Source organism: Porites lutea, chromosome 2, assembly GCF_958299795.1.
Source record: "Porites lutea chromosome 2, jaPorLute2.1, whole genome shotgun sequence".
Classification (NCBI taxonomy): domain Eukaryota; kingdom Metazoa; phylum Cnidaria; class Anthozoa; order Scleractinia; family Poritidae; genus Porites; species Porites lutea.
Window position 1 is genome coordinate 25,646,672 of NC_133202.1, and position 22,566 is coordinate 25,669,237.

Here is a 22,566-nt window from a genome sequence, read left to right on the forward strand (position 1 = left end):
TAGTTGTAATGAAGGAAAATTGTGTTGTGGAGGAAATAAAAGAAGTTGAATTGAGATCTCGTCGTGGGAAATTTATTTATAACAGAACTTACAACTCCATTGGTTTAAATCAGGTTAGTCAATTATATTTTCGGCATCTCAAATTACCATAAAATCGAGATTGTAATTCGAAACTCGCGTTGTTTTCAAAATTTGCATAAATCGGGCGCTGCAAAGAAATATTTAGGTTACAAGCGCTTCGAAATACTGTACCTTCAGAACGGCATAGCTTTTACTTGTTGTGCTATATGTTTCAAAACTATCGATCGATTCTAGCTCAAAAACTCTCAAAGCAGCGGTTTAAATGTTAAAGCCCGTGGCCGGTTGAAATATTTAGGATGGATCGATTATTATTTTATCAGCTTGTGGTATGAACGAAACGTTTTTCTTCTCGATAAAGTTCACTCAACAAATTTAGAAAGATTTACGTGACTTTTCATATGTGGAACGAACTGACTATTTTATGGAACGAACTGACTACTTTATGGAACTATCTGACTATTGAATGGAACGATCTGACTTGGAACGATGTCAACGATCTGACCATGGAACGAAATGACCGGTTACCGTCATGTAGACTAGCAGACTGCCGATGAACAAATTAAAATCTTTTTTACAGAATGCACGGAAAGTGACACCTTTTGTACGGAAGAGTATTCGGAAAAATCACCATTGTCGTCTGAAATTCATTGTTACGTTAAAAATAGAAAAGGTTTGCATGTGAGGTTTTCACTTCAGGGGCAACTCCAAAACTAGTTCGTAAACGAGGGGAGGTGTATCTGTCGTCTAAGCATCACAGCACAGGCGATTTAGGTGGAATGAGATATCCAAATAGGCTTCTAAGTAAGAATTTGCCTCTCTGTACATGTAATTATCCATTTTATAGTGCTTAAAACAGTTTGAATCACCGGGTTAATTTTGGCCAACTTAAGCTTTGTGCTGATATAGAGAAGAATCCAGAACCGTCCATTTATGTAGATGCTACAAAAACAATTAATGCTCCATACTGTCAAGGAAATGTTACAGGATTTTGGGAGAATGGTGGACAACGATGAGTCGCAATGAGTCTGTGCGCTTTAATTTACAGTAAGATAACAAAGATTACTTCAGTTGATGATACGACTCAAATAATGATTGTTGGTATTCAATTATGTTCTAGTCTGTCACTGCTTGCAAGACAATCTATGTTAATGTTAACAGAATTGCCAGGAATGGTTACAGTGTTTGAGCAATTTTTCCACCTTGAATACAGTGACAGTTATACTTGTAACATCCATCACTACTGTATATGCCACTCACAGGTTACAGCATTTGAAACACTCTTGGCACTGAACTACAACTCATTCATTTTAACGGTGGCAATTATTGGTGTTGGTATCTACGTCACTGAGGCTGGGGGATATAATGTATTTGATTCTCATGCTAGAGATATGTATCATAACAGTCAAGTGAAGGGACATGTGTATTGTTGGAAACACCATCCATGCATAAATTAGTACAATATTTTCAGACTCTACATAGGAATGAGGATATATGTGAACTTAAAAGTGTACGTATTGCCACCTTTGAACCTCATATTTTCTCAAGCAGTGTTGAAAATTGTAGTATATCAGATGTTAATAGTTACCAATGTTCATGTAAATAGTGCTACAATATACCCTATAGCAGTTTATGCAGTGTGTTACTCCCTTATTAATCCTTGTGGATACTGGACTTAAGGAACTTTATTTGCCCTTGTTAGTAACCGGAATACACTGTACAAAGTGATGGGTGTGAAAACACATCTGTCAGAATCAGTGGAGCTGAGATAAACCTTACTCTCAGGGCTGTAACCACTTATGTCCTATGTTGCAATTTGTCTCCAAGCATGTCTGCATTGAAGATGTGCATATTTTCAAACATTGTCGTGAAATGACACTATTTTTGTTGTATATTGGGACATACTGTATAAGCTGTGCGGTTCAGCAAACAAGTGGAGTAAGGGATTTGTCTTCTCAGGTAAGATAATTATGATGACAGTTCTTTAGCTGCAATAAGGCATGCTCAAAGTTTCATACCCGTAGTACGACCACGCCCAAATATACGCTCACACAGCGTCTTGTTAATTAAGTGAAGTTTTCGTAGCTGTCGCCGTCGTTGTTGTTTAAGGTGGCTCGATACAGTTTTTCAGGGTCAATACCTCGCAAGGTTGACCATAAACTACGTCGCCAGAAACAACGATTTGGAAAAATTGCCACCACAATTGTATTAGATAAAGATGAAACTTTGTTATGACGGAGTTGCAATGACATCGGAGTTGTCATAGCAACGAAATGACACCATTACCTATGACTCCCTATTGCGTCAGGACGAACATAATGAAAGAAACTACAAAAGCTTGTCCTAGGACATAGCTGTTGGAAAATCTTGCATCCCTGACATCATATTGTCGAGGTGCATTATGACTATACCTTTGATCAACTTCTGGTCTGTGTTTGTTCTCCTCGAGGCAAGAAAACGCTTCTGAAGGTTCGACATCATTACAAAACATCTAGAAAACAAAAACGAAAGAAGAAAACCACATCAGCAGAGTTCGCCTTTGAATTGTTGGGCAGGATAAACCACCCTTCCCCCTACTTACCCCACCTCCTCCTCCCCTAACCCGGAAAAAACTAACAGACACCTCCTTCAGAAGAATTTAGACCACTTTCAGTTCACGACGACACGTCATTGAAAGCCAAGTGTGGGTTAGATTGCAAAACAGCCCGTATTTTTGTATTAAAATCGTGCGTTTTGTAAAACTCGTTTAGTATAGGCGTGTAACTGTGGCTCAAAAATAGTTGGGAAATTATTAAATCACAACATACAGATAAGCTAAAATGGAGTTACCAATAGTTTTTACCTTAGGATTCAATGTAACGTATTAAACTTTCAAGCACCAATATCCACAGACAAATTCTCCAGAACGACCTGCATACATTTCCTTAAAGGACTAGTCGGGAGAATTTAATAGAAGATCAAAACATTCTCCCTTTGGCGATCATTTTATTAATTTTCCTAATCTCTTCTCTTGATGATGTATGGATATTGTTAGGAGAAAATTGATGTTAGTCTCTCTTAGGACCTATAAGTTTAAAAGGCTTCTACTAACCTTGATCATTTTTTTGCAAGGTCGCCTTAAGTTGTAGTCTAACTCGGGGTCTTCTATCTCTTCCTCCTGCGTGGGAAATAAGAAATATTTTATGAGAAAGATCACCGATAAAACAGTTACCGGGTACACATCGCTTCAACAACTATAGCAGTTTGGTTGAAGTAAAATTACCCCAAGCACGACCAATCAGAATTGCTACCCAGATCTGGGTAGTGACACGTCATCAGTATGGAATTTCCGCGCCCGTTCCTCTGACGTCATTTCGCGGGGAAACCTGTTGTGGCGTCGCCAAATGTCGGCTCTTTTTGTAGTTAATCTCATCTCTACTAAGGATCATAAAATTTTAAATGTTATACATACCTCACGCTGGAATAAGGCTTTTTTGCAAAAGTCTGATACATCTCTTCTATGATCCCTAAGACACTCCAGTACCTAAAAAAAAGCAGACGGATGTGTTGGAGTTAAACGCCATGATCAACTTCAAATTCAGTTTTACTGCGTGAAAACAGTCATGGACAAGAATAAATCATGCTGCCCTTAAAATTCGTATTTCCACAAAGTTTAAAAACATTTCTGACAACAGAGTTGAGAACAAAATCAAATTCTCAAAAAGCGTTGGAACTCCTCTATGTAATCAAGTCTTCAGTGCTGCCGTCTTACAGATATTCACAAAAAAGGAAAATTCATTACGCATTACAATAGTGTACAAGTAACAGTCGTACACATCGCTGCAAGCACTAAACTCGATGGATTTAAGAGAAAACGAAGGGCTTAAGTTGGCATAATTCATACCAACAAGGGAAATTCTTTACACGCGCAATAGTGCAAAATTATCAACTGCATCGTAATGTATCAAAGATGGGTGTCCTGTTTGGTTGAGGTTTTCCACTGTGACCAGCCAGCCCCTAAACAGTGAACTGTCCCATGGCTGACAATCCCCCCCCCACCCACCAACCGTCCCCTCCTCCCCACCTGGAGTTCGGTCCAGACACCTGTCCACACTCTGTTAATAGACATATAGTGGGAAGGAAAGGGACGGGCAGAATGAAAAGGTGAATGAACACACTCTGGAAAAGGAAAAAAAAACACCATCCTTAAACAGGCTGAATTACGCTTCAAACACTTGCCAAAAAGAGTGTTCAGAGAATGTGCCAAAACAGCTGTTGCTGACCGCCAAAAATGCATCAGCTGCTCTTTGTTATTAGCGAACTTAAGAACCACGACGACGACCGGAAGTGAATTATAGTGTACTACGCAAGCGCGACCAGTAAATTTCGTCGTCGTGGTGTCGTCGACGACACCAAACAAAGTACAATCACGTCGTCCTGCAATCCACAAGCTTCGGCAGGTATAAATCCACTGCTTTAAGCGATTTTTGTAGTCGTTTGTTTTTTCTTATCTTCGTAAATCCAGGTATCGTTCCTTTTTTCTCCTAACAAGCGATGTTGATTGAAAATTCGACGAATGAATTGTTTTTATTTCGAAGAATGACAACAGCTGTGGAGGCTGAGCGAGCGAACTCATAAGTGATAAACTTATTTGTGTGTGTTTAGGTATGGAAAATCATATATCTTTAATACAGAGGAAATAAACTATATACGGAAAACAGCTATCACATCAGAATGTCTCGTTTTCCAAATCTAAACTCTTAACAGACACTCGGACTCGGTCATCTCATTCAGGTTGAAAGTTGAATAATCTTCGTACGGAAAGCAGGTGTTTTTCCACTCGAAAAGGTCAGACAACACAAAAAATTCTTCATCGTCAGTGAAATTAGACGTACGGCTTAAAAAATAAGATCTTGCATTGTTTTAAAAGACGCCATTGCGAAAAACTTTGTTGCCAACAAACATCACAGTTTTACACTTGTGTTTACATTCAGTGTCGTCGTCGTCGACGGACCGACTGCATCTTAAGTTTCCTTTTTCCCTCCGAAACTGACGTTCTCGTTCCAGTCTTTTCCCAGTCAACAGACGTCGTCGTCGTCGTCGTCGTCGTCGTGAACTTCGTCGTGCTTCTTAAGTTCTCTATTGACTTGTTAACTCTACTAATGCTTTTAAATTTCATATCAAGTACTGGGTGTGAGGAAAGTACCTGAGCAAACTGAGGAAGCCACAAGAAGCCGCAAGCAAGCGCGAAAGGTAGCCATAACAACTTTGTGAAGGAAGTTACAGTCACACTTAGAAGAGTTTCATAGAATGATGCTTAGCAAGGCGGTCCCATCGACCTAAACCCTCTCGTACACCTCCTGAAGTTTACACTGCACAACGTAGGATTCCTTATCACTTCGGTTTTGAACACTGACTATAGTTACTGATTAGGGCTAAGCCCTGAAAAAAAACGGTTAGCTTCTATTTAGGATTAGGGTTTTTGCCATATAAGTTCAAAAAAATTATCTCTAGCCAGCCAATCCTCAGTGGTCTCAAGCTTATGGCAAGGAGATGGACTGAGGACCCTACACTACGGGTTTGATACCCCCTCACGCTCTTCGGAATTTTTATTCCTTAAAAATTGAGGAGACTTACACTTTGATGAACATTTGCTGAGCAGAATTTTCAAGAGACTAAGAAATTTCATCTGAGTGTAGTCTGGAAGTAATAAAGAATACTCCGTTGTGAAGTACTTCATAAGGGCACCAAGGGGTTTAAGCCGATTGGATGTAATACTGACCTAGGAAGCGAAGGAAACATGAGCGAAATGACTGACCACAGAGAAGGCGCTGTAAAAACTCAAGAGCCCAGCAAATGCCCAAAGACCGCCCCATATACGATTAGTGTTGGAGATCGCATCGCTGGGCAGCATTAGTGAGCATAAGAAACAGGGCCCGGTTGCATAAAGCGCCCGTAATAAGTAAGGGTACGCGTACGTCCACTCGTAACTTAAGTCAGTTGCATTAAATTACTTAAGTGGTCCACTTAGGGAATTCACTTAAGTAGTTGCACTTACGATTTTTTTAAGTTTTCACTTAATTGTCGTTTATGCAACAGAAATTTTGGGTTTTCCATAAAACCTTTTTTACCAGCAAAATAGCACCTAAATTTACGGGACTTATGTAGGTCCCGTATCGTTACTGTTTTTGCTAAACTTAACGAGATCTTTTACTGAGAAGTGAAAAAAAGTATTTTTCTTCACGTTATTCGTTCTAATGCGCTTTGTTAACCTCTGATGTACACTTTAAAGCCGACGTTGTGAAAAAAGAAGAAGAACTATCATTTTCAGTGGAAAAAATAACGTCTGCGTGAAAACTTCATTTTTTTGAGAGGCTTAAAAGTGTTCGAAACGACTTAAAACTTTCTTTACACTCACCGATGGTTAGCTTAAAAAAAAGAGTGAGTCATTAATGAAGTACTATATCAAAGTTACGTGTGCCAATAAGTGAGCCCGTACGTTACCACGTGAAACAGTAACTTACGAGAGTGTTAAGTGCGTTCCATGCAACACCCGTAAATGTACCCATAACGGATTCGTAAGTGACCTACTTAAGTGGGCACTTAAGTGTAGGTTTTATGCAACCGGGCCCAGGACGGCAGAGAGAAGAGGACAACAAAAGGTTTGTGCGTGACAGGCGTGACAGGGCTATTATTTGCGGGTTTTGTCGGGATCTTGAATTAACCTGGCTGCGTTGTTGCCTTACAAAGAGATCTTTTGCAAGGAAGGTGAAGTTTGGCGGGAGATTGTTCAAACATAAGTTCTGTCACGCTGTCACAAAAGGTTTGCCGTCTTCTTTCCCGCGTCCTCCTTTTACGTAAGTTCACTATTGCCTAACCTCGCTTAAATTACATAAAGCTAAATGAAAAATAAACGGAGACAAAAAGGTTTTCTCACCCTTGCTTGTCCTTTAGAAGTGTTGGCACAGAGACGAGCGATGTCTTTCATGAAAGGATCAAAGCGCACATCTTCGGACTGAAAAGGAAAATATAAAATTAACTATACCTTACAAATTAAGGGGAGGGTTTATAAATTACCGTATTTCCTCGAATAAGGACCCGGGCGCTTATCTAAAATAGCCCATATTACAGTTACAGCTTGAAACAAGGCTGAAGTTCACCTTGTTTTGAAACAATTCTTCCTGCTTTATTATGCAAATGATGTTGTTCTTATGCTAACTAGTACTTTTGAAGCAAAATTTACATTAGAAAAGGAAGGAGGTTTGTATCAAAACAAGGTCTACTTCAGCCTCACGTTCGCTCAAAGGCTAGTACACTAAGCCCATAACTTTAAAATGCCCGATTACGGCTAGAAGAGGGGGGCGCTTATCGGAAGGACGGTACTTCATCGAGGGGGGCGCTTATCAAGTTTTCCTTTCAAAAAGTGTAACTTTGTTTCGGCCAAATCTAAAATAGAAACGTTAAGTTAATATTAATAGCCTTTCGTTCGCGAAAACAGTAGCTGTAATCAATCATACCGTAGTCCCACATGTGTAACAGACATCTATACCATTATGGATGTTTATAAATTGATGATTATCTCGTTACTCTCGAGATCATCCTCGTCAATGATGGGCAGATCATACCAAAGTGTTTCTTCCACGAACTCAAAAAGTTGCAGCCAATCGGAGAAAAGAAGTAATGACGTCACAAAAAATAAATTTGTGAAATTATAGGGTTGGTTAGTTAGTTAGTTAAGGTAAATCCTTTATTAAGCACCTCCTCTCAAATAAGCCCTCCCCCCCCCCCCCCCCTCACTATTAGAGGATTTGAGGTAGTTACTGAGTTAGTTAATTAGTTAAGGTACGGAAAAACGGGCTACAAAAAACGTGCAACTTGTCTCGCAACATTGCTGCAAAACGAGTTGAATAGCGATGTTGCGCGTTTTACCAACCACATAAAACCTGTCTTGCAACAAATCAGGTTGTTAACAGGTTTGAACGTGGGTGGTAAAACGCGCAACATCGCGATTCAACTTGTTCTGCAGCAATGTTGCAAGACAAGTTGCGCTTTTTTTGTTGCCCGTTTTTCCGTACCTTTAGTTAGTCAGTTAGTTAGTTATTTAAATAGTTTAGTTGAGCGCTCGCTCGAACAACATGGATTCTCCCTCGCCAGTCACTTTGGTCTAGCATTGCCGTTCTGAGTTCTCCGATGTTGGTGAACCCAGTGTCACGAAGCAGAGTGTGTATGTACATGGTCCTAGGTGCTAAGTCTTCCTCTCTTAGTTTGTCCGTGTTGTGGCTTCCACAACACAAGCTTCGATGCCTCCTTTTTGTGTCTAACTAACACAATGCCAGGCTACTCTCATTCTTCTTTGCCTGACCTTGCTAGAAAGCTTTGGGGTTGCTTAACACACACAGAAATAATAAGAGAAAAATGTTCACTTGCTAAAATCCAGCCTGTAAATTGGTGGGGAGATATAATCACTGTGATGCTCCTATGACTCCATACAAACCCTTTTAAATTAGGCCTGGATCCAGTTCAATTTTAGAAGCATTTGTTAGGATTGTCCAGAGCATTGCGATGCTTAACACTACCAGACACTTAGCATCTTGGATTACATAAAAGGATCTCCTTAAGCTCACCTCTTCTTCCTTCCCAACCCTCAACTCTCGTCGACATTTTTCCGAAACATCAGGTTCGTCTTCATTTATGATAGCATCACGTATCTTCTTACGCAAGCATTCGACAAGTTCATACCGTCAAACAAGAAATTAACTTCACCCACATGGTCTGAATACAGTGAAAACCCACTAGTAAGACCCTGCATTTTCCCAGGTTAGCCTAAACAGGTTCTTTCATTAATGGCAATCAGCCCAAATCTAGGATATTTAAGTTGTTGAAATTCAGCTTATTCCTTTAAGGTACTTAAATAAAATATGCATAGCAGTTTCGCATGTGATGTAAAAATGCCTATACGAAGAAGAGCTGAAGCACTTACTACATGAATTTTGAAACATCCTTGTCTTATAATGCTTTATCTTATTTGCCAAGTGTACAGAATTTTTTACATAAAGATTTAGAAATAAATAACTTGTTTCTAGGCTAAAGAGGTTCTTCTTATAGGGGGCCTAACCGGCTAATTATAGCCCAAAAGGCTCTTAAAAACCAGGTTCTTTTTGCGGATTTTTACTTCAATGAGTTTTCTAATTAATTAACTTTATTTATGAAGATGATGTGAACTGAGGAAGTACAAATTTTAAATGACGATATGATCGTCCCATTGGCAATTTATTGCAATTTACGACATTGCAAATAACTCCCCCCCCCTCCCCCCAAAAAAAAACAGGATTCGAACTCATGGCCTCTGCGTTAGCGCTGCAGTGCTCTACCCTTTGAGCTATGAAGACTCATACATTGGGAGCTGGCCGATTTATTGGGTTCGTCTTAACCTATGAAAGGAATGAAACATACTGGGACGATCAAATCTTTGTTTAATATTAACTTGATTTATCTTGGGCTGTATCTATAATGCAAACGCTAGTGCGTATAAATCACAGAAACAAATATATCAATAAAAATAACAGGGCTATTATCCCTCTAAGCCCTGAGGATGATCAACATCTATTTTCTCCTATCAATATCACTACATAATCAAGAGTAAAAGGAATAAAAATTAACAAAAGGATTGCTAAAAAAAGCTCTCACAGTGGAACCTCGATGTAACGAACCTCCATACAACAAAGTCCTCGGTATAACGAACGATTTTCTTAACCCTAGCAATATGAAAAATTACCTCGACATAACGAAACCTCGTTACAACGAACACATTTTGCCAGTCCCTTGGCCCTTTCGTTATATCGAGGTTCCACTGTATCTGTTAACAAATTCTCTCCAGTAATGTTTTAAGCTAATATATGGAGATCAGTCTGAAGAATTTGTATATCGATATTGGGATTTAAGAGTTAAAGAACTGCCCAACTAGTGCCCATTACTGCTTACAAGCCGCCACATATTAATCCCCAGTTATAAGCCCAAAAAAGTTCGTCCGATTATAAGAAACCTCTACCTTGTACTGAAACGAATTCGACGTTGAAGACGCTTGAAGCTTAACTAAAAACCAGTAAACGCAAATCTTATTTTGTTCAGCACTGCTATAGTTATAAGCCCCCTTGGATATACGCCCTTCCGTTTATAACCCCTTCTAAAACCCCTTGCGAAGATGTATAAGCCCAGGGCTTATAAGCGACAGTTAACGGTATTTACAACTGGGCCCGAGGAGGTCAGTGATATTAATGATAACTACACCACCACACGACTCAGTTCGACGTTGGAAATGATGGATGTCGAAACTGGCGTCATTCGATTCAACAACAGTCTTATTCGGGACTACACTCACTCCAATGATGATATTCCCAGCAGGGCGGGGTAGCGTTTCTGAAAGGCCAGTAACACATATTCAGCAATCCTCCGGGATATAATCCACCAACTTATGTATGACGTGTGACTCCCGGTAATTCCTAACTATTCGTTGTTTGAATGAAGTAAGAGGATCCCTAATAGGGTTCGTCAATCCCGTTATCCCGACTGAAAATTCGTGCAAGCCCGTAATCCCGAGGGGTTTTTTTAGCGTCCCACCTCTCGCGCATACTTTCAATACCGAATCTCGCCTCGATTTTGCTTTTAATTCCCGAATCCCGAGCTTCAAATAAGAGACATCCCGATCCCGTAAAACCTATTGAGGACCCTCAAGTAACTTACTTGCTTGTAACTTTCGGGCAAAACTGCTGCGCCTCTTTCTTGCAAGCTTTTTCAAATTCAGCAGAAAACCGGAAATCTTTCATTTCGATCTAATGGAGAAAATGACAAAATTGACCACTCCAGAAATACCATAACATACCATAATGCTCTTTGTTTGTCACCCCAAAATTTTGCAAAAGCATTGTCTTCAGTTTCTCTTGGGAGCTAAAATGGCCCCAAGAGAAACTGAAAACAATGCTTATGCAAAATTTTGGGTTTGATAAACAAAGAGTAATATAGTATGTTGTGGTATTTTCTGGAGTGGCCAATTGCTAAAGCCCATATCCTGTACCAGGCTCTCAGATAGTATAGAACTTTAGATTCTAAGCCGAGAACATTAATAACCAGTATGAGATTTTGCCAGTACTGAGTAGTGCTCGCGCGTGAATCGAACCACCCCCATTTTGGCGGAAAAACGCGAGAGCCGTCGTCATTCCACTACGGGTTTTAGCTAGAATATCGTAATGGCGAAAAACGTTATCAAACGTTGGAAGTTTTATCATTTTGTGATGGAAGCAGGGCTTAACCTCCTTCAATATAGAAAACAGTGCTAACTTTTCTGGTGAATCAACAAGTACAATGAAGCTTTCCGGGGTGTCCTGTTCCGGTGTTTTTTTGAGAATACGCGAAAAAACTTTCAGTCAAATCTCGCACTCGTAGCCGTTCTCGTCTCCGAATCTAAAGGTCTCTAGTAAGGACGTCGCGAAGGAAAAGATCAAGAGAAAAGAAAACGCGAGTAGTCCCCGCGAATTTTTGGATGGGTTTTGCCAATCTCTGCACATTGGAGCCTGGAACAGGCTAGTTTGAGCCAAACCAGAGCAGATAAATGCTCAGCTGTTTTCGTAGCGCTAGAGAAAATGGAGGAAAATTTTACATGTTTTGCGATGAAGAAATAGCCCAGTCACTGCCTAAAAATATAACAAGATACAGACCACTGCTATTTGAAGAATAAATTATCTGCTAAACTAAACATCCCTTTGAATCCAGAATTTATCGAGGTACAGACATCGATGGAGTATAACGGGGATGCATGTTGAAGTATTTTTTGAAGCACATGTATGAATTATCTGTTCAGAGAAGGTTCGCGGCCTTGGCGGATAAAACCCTCCTCAATCTGCATAATTTTATAATTCTTCATATCATAAAAAATGACTTTACAGGGGTAGCACAATTACCGGTAACCCAGTAGTTTTCATTGTGGTCCACAAATTAGGACGGAAACAAACATTACGAATCCCAACTGGCAGGAGGCAATCACTTTGCTATTAGGGAGCTTATGCAAAGATCACGGCGACGACAACGAGAACGTCCAAAAAGCAATAGGTTTAGGTTAGCAAAACAACGGCTTGGTAAATGCATCACGCTTTTTTACACATTTCTTTGCCGTCATTGCACTACTACGACGTCAATGGGGCCATGTATACGAGGAAAAATAAGACGCGTCTTAAATAAGACGCGAACTGTACCATTTATACGACCAAGTCTTATCTAAGACGAGAACAGCTCGTATAAATGGTTCGCGTCTTATTTCTGTGCTTGACTCGTTTTCATGTGAATGTTGCCCGTAGCAACGGCAATCCAACGTGGCGCGCCAAAAATTAACGCATGCATACTATGCGTTGGCGTCTTATGTAAGACGCGAAGGTCATTTATACGAAGTTTTTCTCGTCTTAGCTAAGACGCGTCTTATCTAAGAACAGGTGTTAAGGGCTATTCTAAAATAAGACACGTCTTAGCTAAGCCAGGTCTTATTTTAGACGAAATGTGCCGTTTACACGGAAAGTTCGCGTCTTATTTAAGACGCGTCCTATGTAAGACGTCTAGCACCAATATTCTCTTAACATTCCCCCTTTATACGGACGAGTCATCACGAATCCGGATATTAGAGAGCTTTAGATTAGAGAACGGAGGATGAGTACGAGTACGAGATTTTACTTAAAAGTTTTTGCGCGTATATTCGAAAAATATTCAACCCCGAAAGCTGCATTGTACTAGCTATTTTTCACCTGAAAGATTGGTGCGGTTATTTTTATTGAAGAAGGTTTAACCCTTTCTCGGTTGCAAGATGATTAAACTTCTAAAATTTCACAACTTGTTCCCGCCACTACGACATTCTCGCTAAAACCCGTAGTAGAATGACGACGGCTACCACCTTTTCCCGCCAAAATGACGTTGGTTCGTGCGCGCGCACTACTTAGTACTGAGAAATTCTTGACTAGCAGTCGTCCTCTTCTCAGAATCTAAAGCTCTCTATCTTTCAATTTGAAATCACTTATTTTGTTACCAGGAATCATGTGGACGGGGCCCTAGACCAGTCTGGAAAGCGGCTTCAAAAAGATGCGGTTTCGGTGAGTGATTTCACTGGTCTCGTATGGACGGAAGGCCGATTCGTGTAAAAAAGATATGCGGTTACAAAAATATCTACAATCCGGGACAAACGTCCTTGGGACAGTACTGCAATACTCATATTTTTCTGTCATTTCTCAATTCCCTCTTAAAATAGTACATCCTTTACGAAATTTTCTTGCAGTTCTCCCTCCCCCCCAACCTATACAAAGTTGAAACTCGGAAAAAAAATCTGGATACAAGCGTCCAACATTGTTTGTGGGGTGAGGGGAGAGGCTGGACCTGTGTGAATTTGAAAATGCCCCAGAAACGCAAAAGTGTTCCAAGACGTTTGTCCATGATTGTAGATTCGTGTGAGTGTGGCCTCAATTAGACTTGCTACAAGTGGACCTCTCAAAAGTTCTTGAAAGTGAGCGAAGCGAGCTTCAATGCATGAGGTCGCCTTTTCGCCTGAATGGATTTGAAATATATTATAAACTCACGCGGGGAAAAAAATGATTGACATAAGCTGTGTCGGGAGCTGCATGAAATATCACTCACTGTCCTATTGGTCAATTGTCATGATGTCACCGATAGAATTTTGGAACGGCGAATTTCGCGCCAAACAGGTATGAAAAGTCCTTTAAAATGGCCCAACCAACCAGAAAAACGAAAGGACTTTTAGAAAGTCTAGGTCTCAATCGCCCAACTGATGGTCTTAATCCAGTCAGGCGCTCATATTTTACACCTTCAAATCCTTATATCAAAATAAATGTATTTACATTCGGCGGAGCTAAACGTAGTGGCAGTGACAGAGAATGTAAATACTTTCCTATTGGTATGAACACAAGTGAGCCGTTATGGCGTTAATTGACTCTATTGTTATTAGGTATATAAGGTTTTGACAGTTGTAATGTATTCATCTCAGCTCTCGAACTATCAACTTTTATTTTTATATCTTACTTTATTCATCTATCGATTGATTTTTTACCTTTAACCCCCAGAGGTTGTGCGACCGCATCGGTTGGGGAATACGTTCCCCATTTTTTCCCATTGGGTTTTTGGGTTTTCGTATCAGGCGGCGCACGTGAATAGTTTAGCCTGAGTTACTTTATTTAGAGATATTTGTATACCATTCTTTAGTTATGATGTTGAACTTTGTATGATATTTGGACGGCATTAAACACTCAGGCTCCTTAGTTCGAGCTGCACACCCATTCCCGTCTCTTAGTCGTGAATATAAATAGGAATATATAGATTTAGCCAGGGCTAAAAGCGAAGCTCCTATTAACTCGAATTTATAATTTAAATCAAACAATAAACTTGCAATTGTATTTTACAAATCAGTTAACTTTAGAGCACATTCATGTGACTTTTGAGGGAGAGGCTAAGTGATTTTAGAGAAAAATAATTTGCAAACAGTCCAAGCTAAGAGTGAACTTAATCTTACATCGAGTTGATAGCCTTATATGTACACCCAAAAAATAGCAATCATCTTCGATCACATTCAAGAGCCATAATGGCTCTTGATCACAGTAGATTAGGCCTGGAAAACAAATTGTCGGAAAACAAATGAGGCCCAAGTTTTTGCGTTCGACAAGTTTACAATTTATTTTACAAAATCTTGCTAACAAGTCTGGGGACGTGTAAACCAACCTTTTATACTTTTTATACATCATCTGAGGTGAAACAGTACCATGAGGCACTGTTTTTATCATACAGACCTCGGACAGATCACAATTTTGCAATACAATTGTACTCATTCAACATTCAGGTCGATCGAAGCACGCGTGGGCTTTTACCGAAACCGTTAAAAAAATTTCTAAAATCACCTATACGGCTTGCCGGTTCTCACTTTTGACAAGCGCCAAAGTCGACTGTTTAAATCAAGATTAATAGAGTTATACGCTTTCACATGATAAAAATTTATTATGTTTATTTCTTTATTTAACGGTTTTATAACTATGTGTAATCTTCAAAAGCGTTTGATACACTCGGCATTTTGACTACTCCTGCAAGCGATGTTCGTGAGCGACTGAAAACAAACGGCACAGCGATTAAAATTGCGAAAGAGACTACTAACAATCAATAAAAGGTTAATAATTCGGTGAAACATATACAGAGACAACAATTTTCATTCACGAAGACAAGTAAAAAGGGTCTCTGAAAATCCTTGTTTATGTTTTAAGCCGGCTTCCCGGCGTTTGCTTTTTTCAAAGATGAACTCGAGGCAAGAAAATCGCTCAAAGCTTTCTTTTACAGCCAGAATTACAACTAAATATTCTTTGGAATGTTTTCTTTCTATTTGCAGTGAGAAAATGTCTAAAGGCTTTTTAAAGTTCTAGAAGCTTATAATCAAACCTGATACCCGGTCAAATCGATCATTGTCTAAACTCTTACAAACGTGCATAAGCTAAATAGCCGCATAAACTACGCCCGACTTCATTAAATTAGATATCAAAAACAAACATCAAATACAATAATTACTCAGGCTTACCATTCGAGATGCTCTGAAAACTATCAAGTAAGGCCAGAATCGCTTCAGACTTTTCAACCCTCTTACGCATCAAGCAAGGTGAAAAACGAAAACGATGCCATCCGAAATCAGATTTCTGACTTTGACAAGCGACGTATTTCTCAACCAAAAACCCAATAAACAAACGAGCTATGAATAACAGAAGACTCTTGATAGCAGCAGAATTTCATTTCGTACATTCAGCGGAGAAAGACGGTAATGGGTTAATGATAACCGTCACGAATATAGAGACAATAAGTGACCACTAAGCCCACTATGAGAATGTTGATGTAATTGCTGTAGTTACTGTAGTTGGTGTAGTAGCTGTAGTTGGTGTAGTAGCAGTAGTTGGTGTAGTAGTCGTAGTTCGTGTAGTAACTGTAGTTGGTGTAGTAGCTGTAATTGGTGCAGTTAGTGTAGTTGGTGTAGTAGCTGTAGTTGGTGTAGTAGCTGTATTTGCTGTAGTTGGTGTAGTTGGTGTAGTAGCTGTAGTTAGTGTAGTAGCTGTAGTTGGTGTAGTTACTGTAGTTGGTGTAGTAGCTGTAGTTGCTGTAGTTGGCGTAGTAGCTGTAGTTGGTGCAGTAGCTGTAGTAGCTGTAGTTGGTGTAGTAGCTGTAGTTGGTGTAGTAGCTGTAGTTGCTGTAGTTGGTGTAGTTGGTGTAGTAGCTGTAGTTGCTGTAGTTGGTGTAGTTGGTGTAGTAGCTGTAGTTAGTGTAGTAGCTGTAGTTGGTGTAGTTAGTGTAGTTGCTGTAGTTGCTGTAGTTAGTGTAGTAGCTGTAGTTGGTGTAGTTGCTGTAGTTGCTGTAGTAGCTGTAGTAGCTGTAGTTGGTGTAGTAGCTGTAGTTGGTGAAGTAGCTGTAGTTGCTGTAGTTGCTGTAGTTGGTGTAGTAGCCGTAGTTGCTGTAGTTGGTGTAGTTGGTGTAGTAGCTGTAGTTGCTGCAGTTGCTGTAGTTGGTGTAGTTGGTGTAGTAGCTGTAGTTAGTGTAGTAGCTGTAGTTGGTGTAGTTAGTGTAGTTGCTATAGTTGCTGTACTTAGTGTAGTAGCTGTAGTTGGTGTAGTTGCTGTAGTTGGTGTAGTAGCTGTAGTAGCTGTAGTTGGTGTAGTAGCTGTAGTTGGTGTAGTTGGTGTAGTTGGTGTAGTTGGTGTAGTTGGTGTAGTTGGTGTAGTTGGTGTAGTTGGTGTAGTAGCTGTAGTTGGTGTAGTTGGTGTACTTGGTGTAGTAGCTGTAGTTGGTGTAGTTAGTGTAGTTGGTGTAGTAGCTGTAGTTGGTGTAGTAGCTGTAGTTGGTGTAGTTGGTGTAGTAGCTGTAGTTAGTGTAGTAGCTGTAGTTGGTGTAGTTGCTGTAGTTGCTGTAGTAGCTGTTGTAGCTGTAGTTGGTGTAGTAGCTGTAGTTGGTGAAGTAGCTGTAGTTGCTGTAGTTGCTGTAGTTGGTGTAGTAGCTATAGTTGGTGTAGTAGCTGTAGTTGCTGTAGTTGGTGTAGTTGGTGTAGTAGCTGTAGTTGCTGTAGTTGCTGTAGTTGGTGTAGTAGCTGTAGTTGCTGTAGTTGGTGTAGTTGGTGTAGTTGGTGTAGTAGCTGTAGTTAGTGTAGTAGCTGTAGTTGGTGTGGTTAGTGTAGTTGCTGTAGTTACTGTAGTTAGTGTAGTAGCTGTAGTTGGTGTAGTTGGTGTAGTTGGTGTAGTTGGTGTAGTTGGTGTAGTAGCTGTAGTTGGTGTAGTTGGTGTACTTGGTGTAGTAGCTGTAGTTGGTGTAGTTAGTGTAGTTGGTGTAGTAGCTGTAGTTGGTGTAGTAGCTGCAGTTGGTGTAGTTGGTGTAGTAGCTGTAGTTAGTGTAGTAGCTGTAGTTGGTGTAGTTAGTGTAGTTGGTGTAGTAGCTGTAGTTGGTGTAGTTGCTGTAGTTGGTGTAGTAGCTGTAGTAGCTGTAGTTGGTGTAGTAGCTATAGTTGGTGTAGTAGCTGTAGTTGCTGTAGTTGGTGTAGTTGGTGTAGTAGCTGTAGTTGCTGTAGTTGCTGTAGTTGGTGTAGTAGCTGTAGTTGCTGTAGTTGGTGTAGTTGGTGTAGTTGGTGTAGTAGCTGTAGTTAGTGTAGTAGCTGTAGTTGGTGTGGTTAGTGTAGTTGCTGTAGTTACTGTAGTTAGTGTAGTAGCTGTAGTTGGTGTAGTTGCTGTAGTTGGTGTAGTAGCTGTAGTAGCTGTAGTTGGTGTAGTAGCTGTAGTTGCTGTAGTTGGTGTAGTTGGTGTAGTTGGTGTAGTAGCTGTAGTTAGTGTGATAGCTGTAGTTGGTGTAGTTAGTGTAGTTGATGTAGTAGCTGTAGTTAGTGTAGTAGCTGTAGTTGGTGTAGTTGCTGTAGTTGGTGTAGTAGCTGTAGTAGCTGTAGCTGGTGTAGTAGCTGTAGTTGCTGTAGTTGGTGTAGTTGGTGTAGTTGGTGTAGTTGGTGTAGTTGGTGTAGTTGGTGTAGTAGCTGTAGTTGGTGTAGTTAGTGTAGTTGGTGTAGTAGCTGTAGTTGGTGTAGTAGCTGTAGTTGGTGTAGTTGGTGTAGTTGGTGTAGTAGCTGTAGTTGGTGTAGTTAGTGTAGTTGGTGTAGTAGCTGTAGTTGGTGTAGTTGCTGTAGTTGGTGTAGTAGCTGTAGTAGCTGTAGTTGGTGTAGTAGCTGTAGTTGCTGTAGTTGGTGTAGTTGGTGTAGTAGCTGTAGTAGCTGTAGTTGGTGTAGTAGCTGTAGTTGCTGTAGTTGGTGTAGTTGGCGTAGTTGGTGTAGTAGCTGTGGTTGGTGTACTTCGTGTAGTTGGTGTAGTAGCTGTAGTTGGTGTAGTTAGTGTAGTTGGTGTAGTAGCTGTAGTTGGTGTAGTAGCTGTAGTTGGTGTAGTTGGTGTAGTTGGTGTAGTAGCTGTAGTTAGTGTAGTAGCTGTAGTTGGTGTAGTTAGTGTAGTTGGTGTAGTAGCTGTAGTTGGTGTAGTTGCTGTAGTTGGTGTAGTAGCTGTAGTAGCTGTAGTTGGTGTAATAGCTGTAGTTGGTGTAGTAGCTGTAGTTGCTGTAGTTGGTGTACTTGGTGTAGTAGCTGTAGTTGCTGTAGTTGGTGTAGTTGGTGTAGTAGCTGTAGTTGCTGTAGTTGGTGTAGTTGGTGTAGTTGCTGTAGTTGCTGTAGTTGGTGTAGTTAGTGTAGTAGCTGTAGTTAGTGTAGTAGCTGTAGTTGGTGTGGTTAGTGTAGTTGCTGTAGTTGCTGTAGTTAGTGTAGTAGCTGTAGTTGCTGTAGTTGCTGTAGTTGGTGTAGTAGCTGTAGTTGGTGTAGTAGCTGTAGTTGCTGTAGTTGGTTTAGTCGGTGTAGTTGGTGTAGTAGCTGTAGTTGGTGTAGTTGGTGTAGTTGGTGTAGTAGCTGTAGTTGGTGTAGTTAGTGTAGTTGGTGTAGTAGCTGTAGTTGGTGTAGTTGGTGTAGTTGGTGTAGTAGCTGTTGTTAGTGTAGTAGCTGCAGTTGGTGTAGTTAGTGTAGTTGCTGTAGTTGGTGTAGTTGGTGTAGTTGCTGTAGTTGCTGTAGTTGGTGTAGTTAATGTAGTTGGTGTAGTTGGTGTAGTTAATGTAGTTGGTGTAGTTAGTGTAGTTGGTGTAGTTAGTGTAGTTGGTGTAGTAGTTGTAGTTGCTGTAGTTGGTGTAGTTGGTGTAGTAGCTGTAGTTAGTGTAGTAGCTGTAGTTGGTGTAGTTAGTGTAGGTGATGTAGTAGCTGTAGTTAGTGTAGTAGCTGTAGTTGGTGTAGTTGCTGTAGTTGGTGTAGTTGGTGTAGGAGCTGTAGTTGCTGTAGTTAATGTAGTTGGTGTAGTTAGTGTAGTTGGTGTAGTTAGTGTAGTTAGTGTAGTAGCTGTAGTTGGTGTAGTTAGTGTAGTTGGTGTAGTAGCTGTAGTTGGTGTAGTAGCTCTAGCTGGTGTAGTTGCTGTAGGTGCTGTAGTTGGTGTAGTTGCTGTAGTTGCTGTAGTTGGTGTAGTTAGTGTAGTTTGTGTAGTAGCTGTAGTTGCTGTGGTTAATGTAGTTGGTGTAGTTTGTGTAGTAGCTGTAGTTGCTGTAGTTGGTGTAGTTGGTGTAGTAGCTGTAGTTAGTGTAGTAGCTATAGTTGGTGTAGTTAGTGTAGTTGGTGTAGTAGCTGTAGTTGCTGTAGTTGGTGTAGTTGGTGTAGTTGGTGTAGTAGCTGTAGTTAGTGTAGTAGCTGTAGTTGGTGTAGTTAGTGTAGTTGCTGTAGGTTCTGTAGTTAGTGTAGTAGCTGTAGTTGGTGTAGTTGCTGTAGTTGCTGTAGTTGCTGTAGTTGCTGTAGTTGGTGTAGTTAATGTAGTTGGTGTAGTAGCTGTAGTAGCTGTAGTTAGTGTAGTAGGTGTAGTAAATGTAGTTGGTGTAGTTAGTGTAGTTGGTGTAGTAGCTGTAGTTGGTGTAGTAGCTGGTGTAGTTGCTGTAGTTGCTGTAGTTGCTGTAGTTGGTGTAGTTGGTGTAGTTGCTGTAGTTGGTGTAGTTAATGTAGTTGGTGTAGTTGGTGTAGTTAATGTAGTTGGTGTAGTTGGTGTAGTTGCCGTAGTTGGTGTAGTAGCTGTAGTTGGTGTAGTTGTTGTAGTTGCTGTAGTTGGTGTAGTTGGTGTAGTAGCTGTAGTTAGTGTAGTAGCTGTAGTTGGTGTAGTAGCTGTAGCTGGTGTAGTTGCTGTAGTTGCTATAGTTGGTGTAGTTGCTGTAGTTGCTGTAGTTGGTGTAGTAGCTGTAGTTGCTGTAGTTAGTGTAGTTGCTGTAGTTGCTGTAGTTGCTGTAGTTGGTGTAGTTGGTGTAGTTGGTGTAGTTGGTGTAGTTGGTGTAGTTAATGTAGTTGGTGTAGTTAATGTAGTTCTTTTTGGTGTTTAGTGTAGTTGATGTAGTTGATGTAGTTGGTGTAGTTGGTGTAGTTGGTGTAGTTGCTGTAGTTGGTGTAGTTGCTGTAGTTGGTGTAGTTAATGTAGTTGGTGTAGTTAGTGTAGTTGCTGTAGTTGCTGTAGTTGGTGTAGTTAATGTAGTTGGTCTAGTTGGTGTAGTTGGAGTAGTTGGTGTAGTTGGTGTAGTTAATGTAGTTGGTTTAGTTGCTGTAGTTGGTGTAGTTGCTGTAGTTGGTGTAGTTGGTGTAGTTGTAATATGGCGGGAACATAAGATGAAGTCGGCCGCCACAGAATAAGATCTTGTGATTTAACTTCCAAGACCTATCACAACAATAGGTTAAAATACAGTACAGGAGAAGGAGTTACAGTGAGGTTCTTGAAATTAACAACTTATCCTATCATTGCCGTCAGACAGTTGCTAATTTCAGACAGCTAAAACCTGTACCGTTCTCATACACAGATAGGCTTAAGTTCTATTTTTCAGTTAATTGTGAGCATATGCATATGTAAAGACTAGTTGCCTTAAATATATCGTTTACTAGTTTTGTTCTTGGAAAAAGGATTTATTACGGTATCCCTCTAATTATGTACGGATATCTAGGAAAGAACAAGAAAACACTTTCGGGAAAAAATGCAATGTACAATCAGTTTATGATAGTTACATGTATGTATTTTCCTTTGAAATAGAAACTCAAAAACCAATATAGTCATAAAAATAAAACACGAATCAGTTAAATATAGCTTGTGGTGTCAAACTTTTTTCGTCATTTCTGGCATAAAGGAAAAATTAATTTTGAGGTCGCTACTTTTGGGGCTCGATAATTTCCGGCAGTGGGGGTTTGCTAACACCTGTGAAATCTTAACGCAACTTTCTGGGGGTTGCTTCTTTGGGAGGCTCGTTACTTTCCGAAACTTTACGGTAATATACCAATGAAGTGTTTATTGCTGCGATCATCTAACCAAAACAATGCAAAACAAATCTACGAAATAATTTTACCGGTTGAAAACTTTATAAGAAAGTTAATCAATTATGATAATATTCAAAATAAGCGAGATAACAAAGAGACATTATTTCATTAAACAAGCAAAAACAACAATAACAAACATAAAAATCTGTATTAACCAGGCAAGAACAGCCGAAGAAAACCGAACAATTTTTTTTGGTGTTCACGTAAGTTACAATTTACGTATTTTTGGTTAATATCTGTCAGAATAAAATCTTGTATAACTACAAAAACTACAGGAACTATGACAAACTACACCAACTACACCAAAATACAGCAACTACACCGAATTAAACCAACCACAACAACTACAACATGCCAACTACAGCAACTACCCCAAACTACAGTAACTACACCAACTACAGCTACCACACTAACTACTCCAACTACAGCAACTACACCAACTACACCAACTACACCAACTACACTAACTACACCAACTACACTAACTACAGCAACTACAGCAACTACAGCAACTACACTAACTACACCAACTACATTAACTACACCAACTACACCAACTACACCAACTACAGCAACTACAGCTACTACACCAACTACAGCTACTACACCAACTACACTAACTACACCAACTACACTAACTACACCAACAACATTAACTACAGCAACTACAGCTACTACACCAACTACAGCTACTACACCAACTATAGCTAGTACACCAACTACAGCAATTACAGCTACTACACCAACTACACTAACTACACCAACTACAGCTACTACACCAACTACACTAACTACACCAACTACAGCTACTACACTAACTACAGCTACTACACCAACTACACCAACTACAGCTACTACACCAACTACACCAACTACAGCTACTACACCAACTACACCAACTACAGCTACTACATTAACTACACCAACTACACCAACTACATTAACTACACCAACTACAGCAACTACAGCAACTACACCAACTACAGCAACTACACCAACTACACTAACTACACCAACTACACTAACTACAGCAACTACAGCAACTACAGCAACTA

At 40.1% G+C, this 22,566-nt stretch overlaps 1 protein-coding gene across 1 annotated transcript in view; it reads right to left on the reverse strand.

Moving 5' to 3' along the window:
* The window catches only part of LOC140925910 (Golgi apparatus protein 1-like), a 53,753-nt gene that overhangs the window by 17,845 nt on the left and 13,342 nt on the right, over positions 1-22,566 (reverse strand). The window contains exons 2-5 of the mRNA XM_073375744.1: positions 6,995-7,072; positions 3,530-3,601; positions 3,170-3,235; positions 2,490-2,569 (exon numbers count right to left, since the gene is read on the reverse strand). Of these exons, the coding sequence (XP_073231845.1) occupies positions 2,490-2,569; positions 3,170-3,235; positions 3,530-3,601; positions 6,995-7,072 (296 nt within the window). The remainder of the gene's footprint in view (positions 1-2,489; positions 2,570-3,169; positions 3,236-3,529; positions 3,602-6,994; positions 7,073-22,566) is intronic.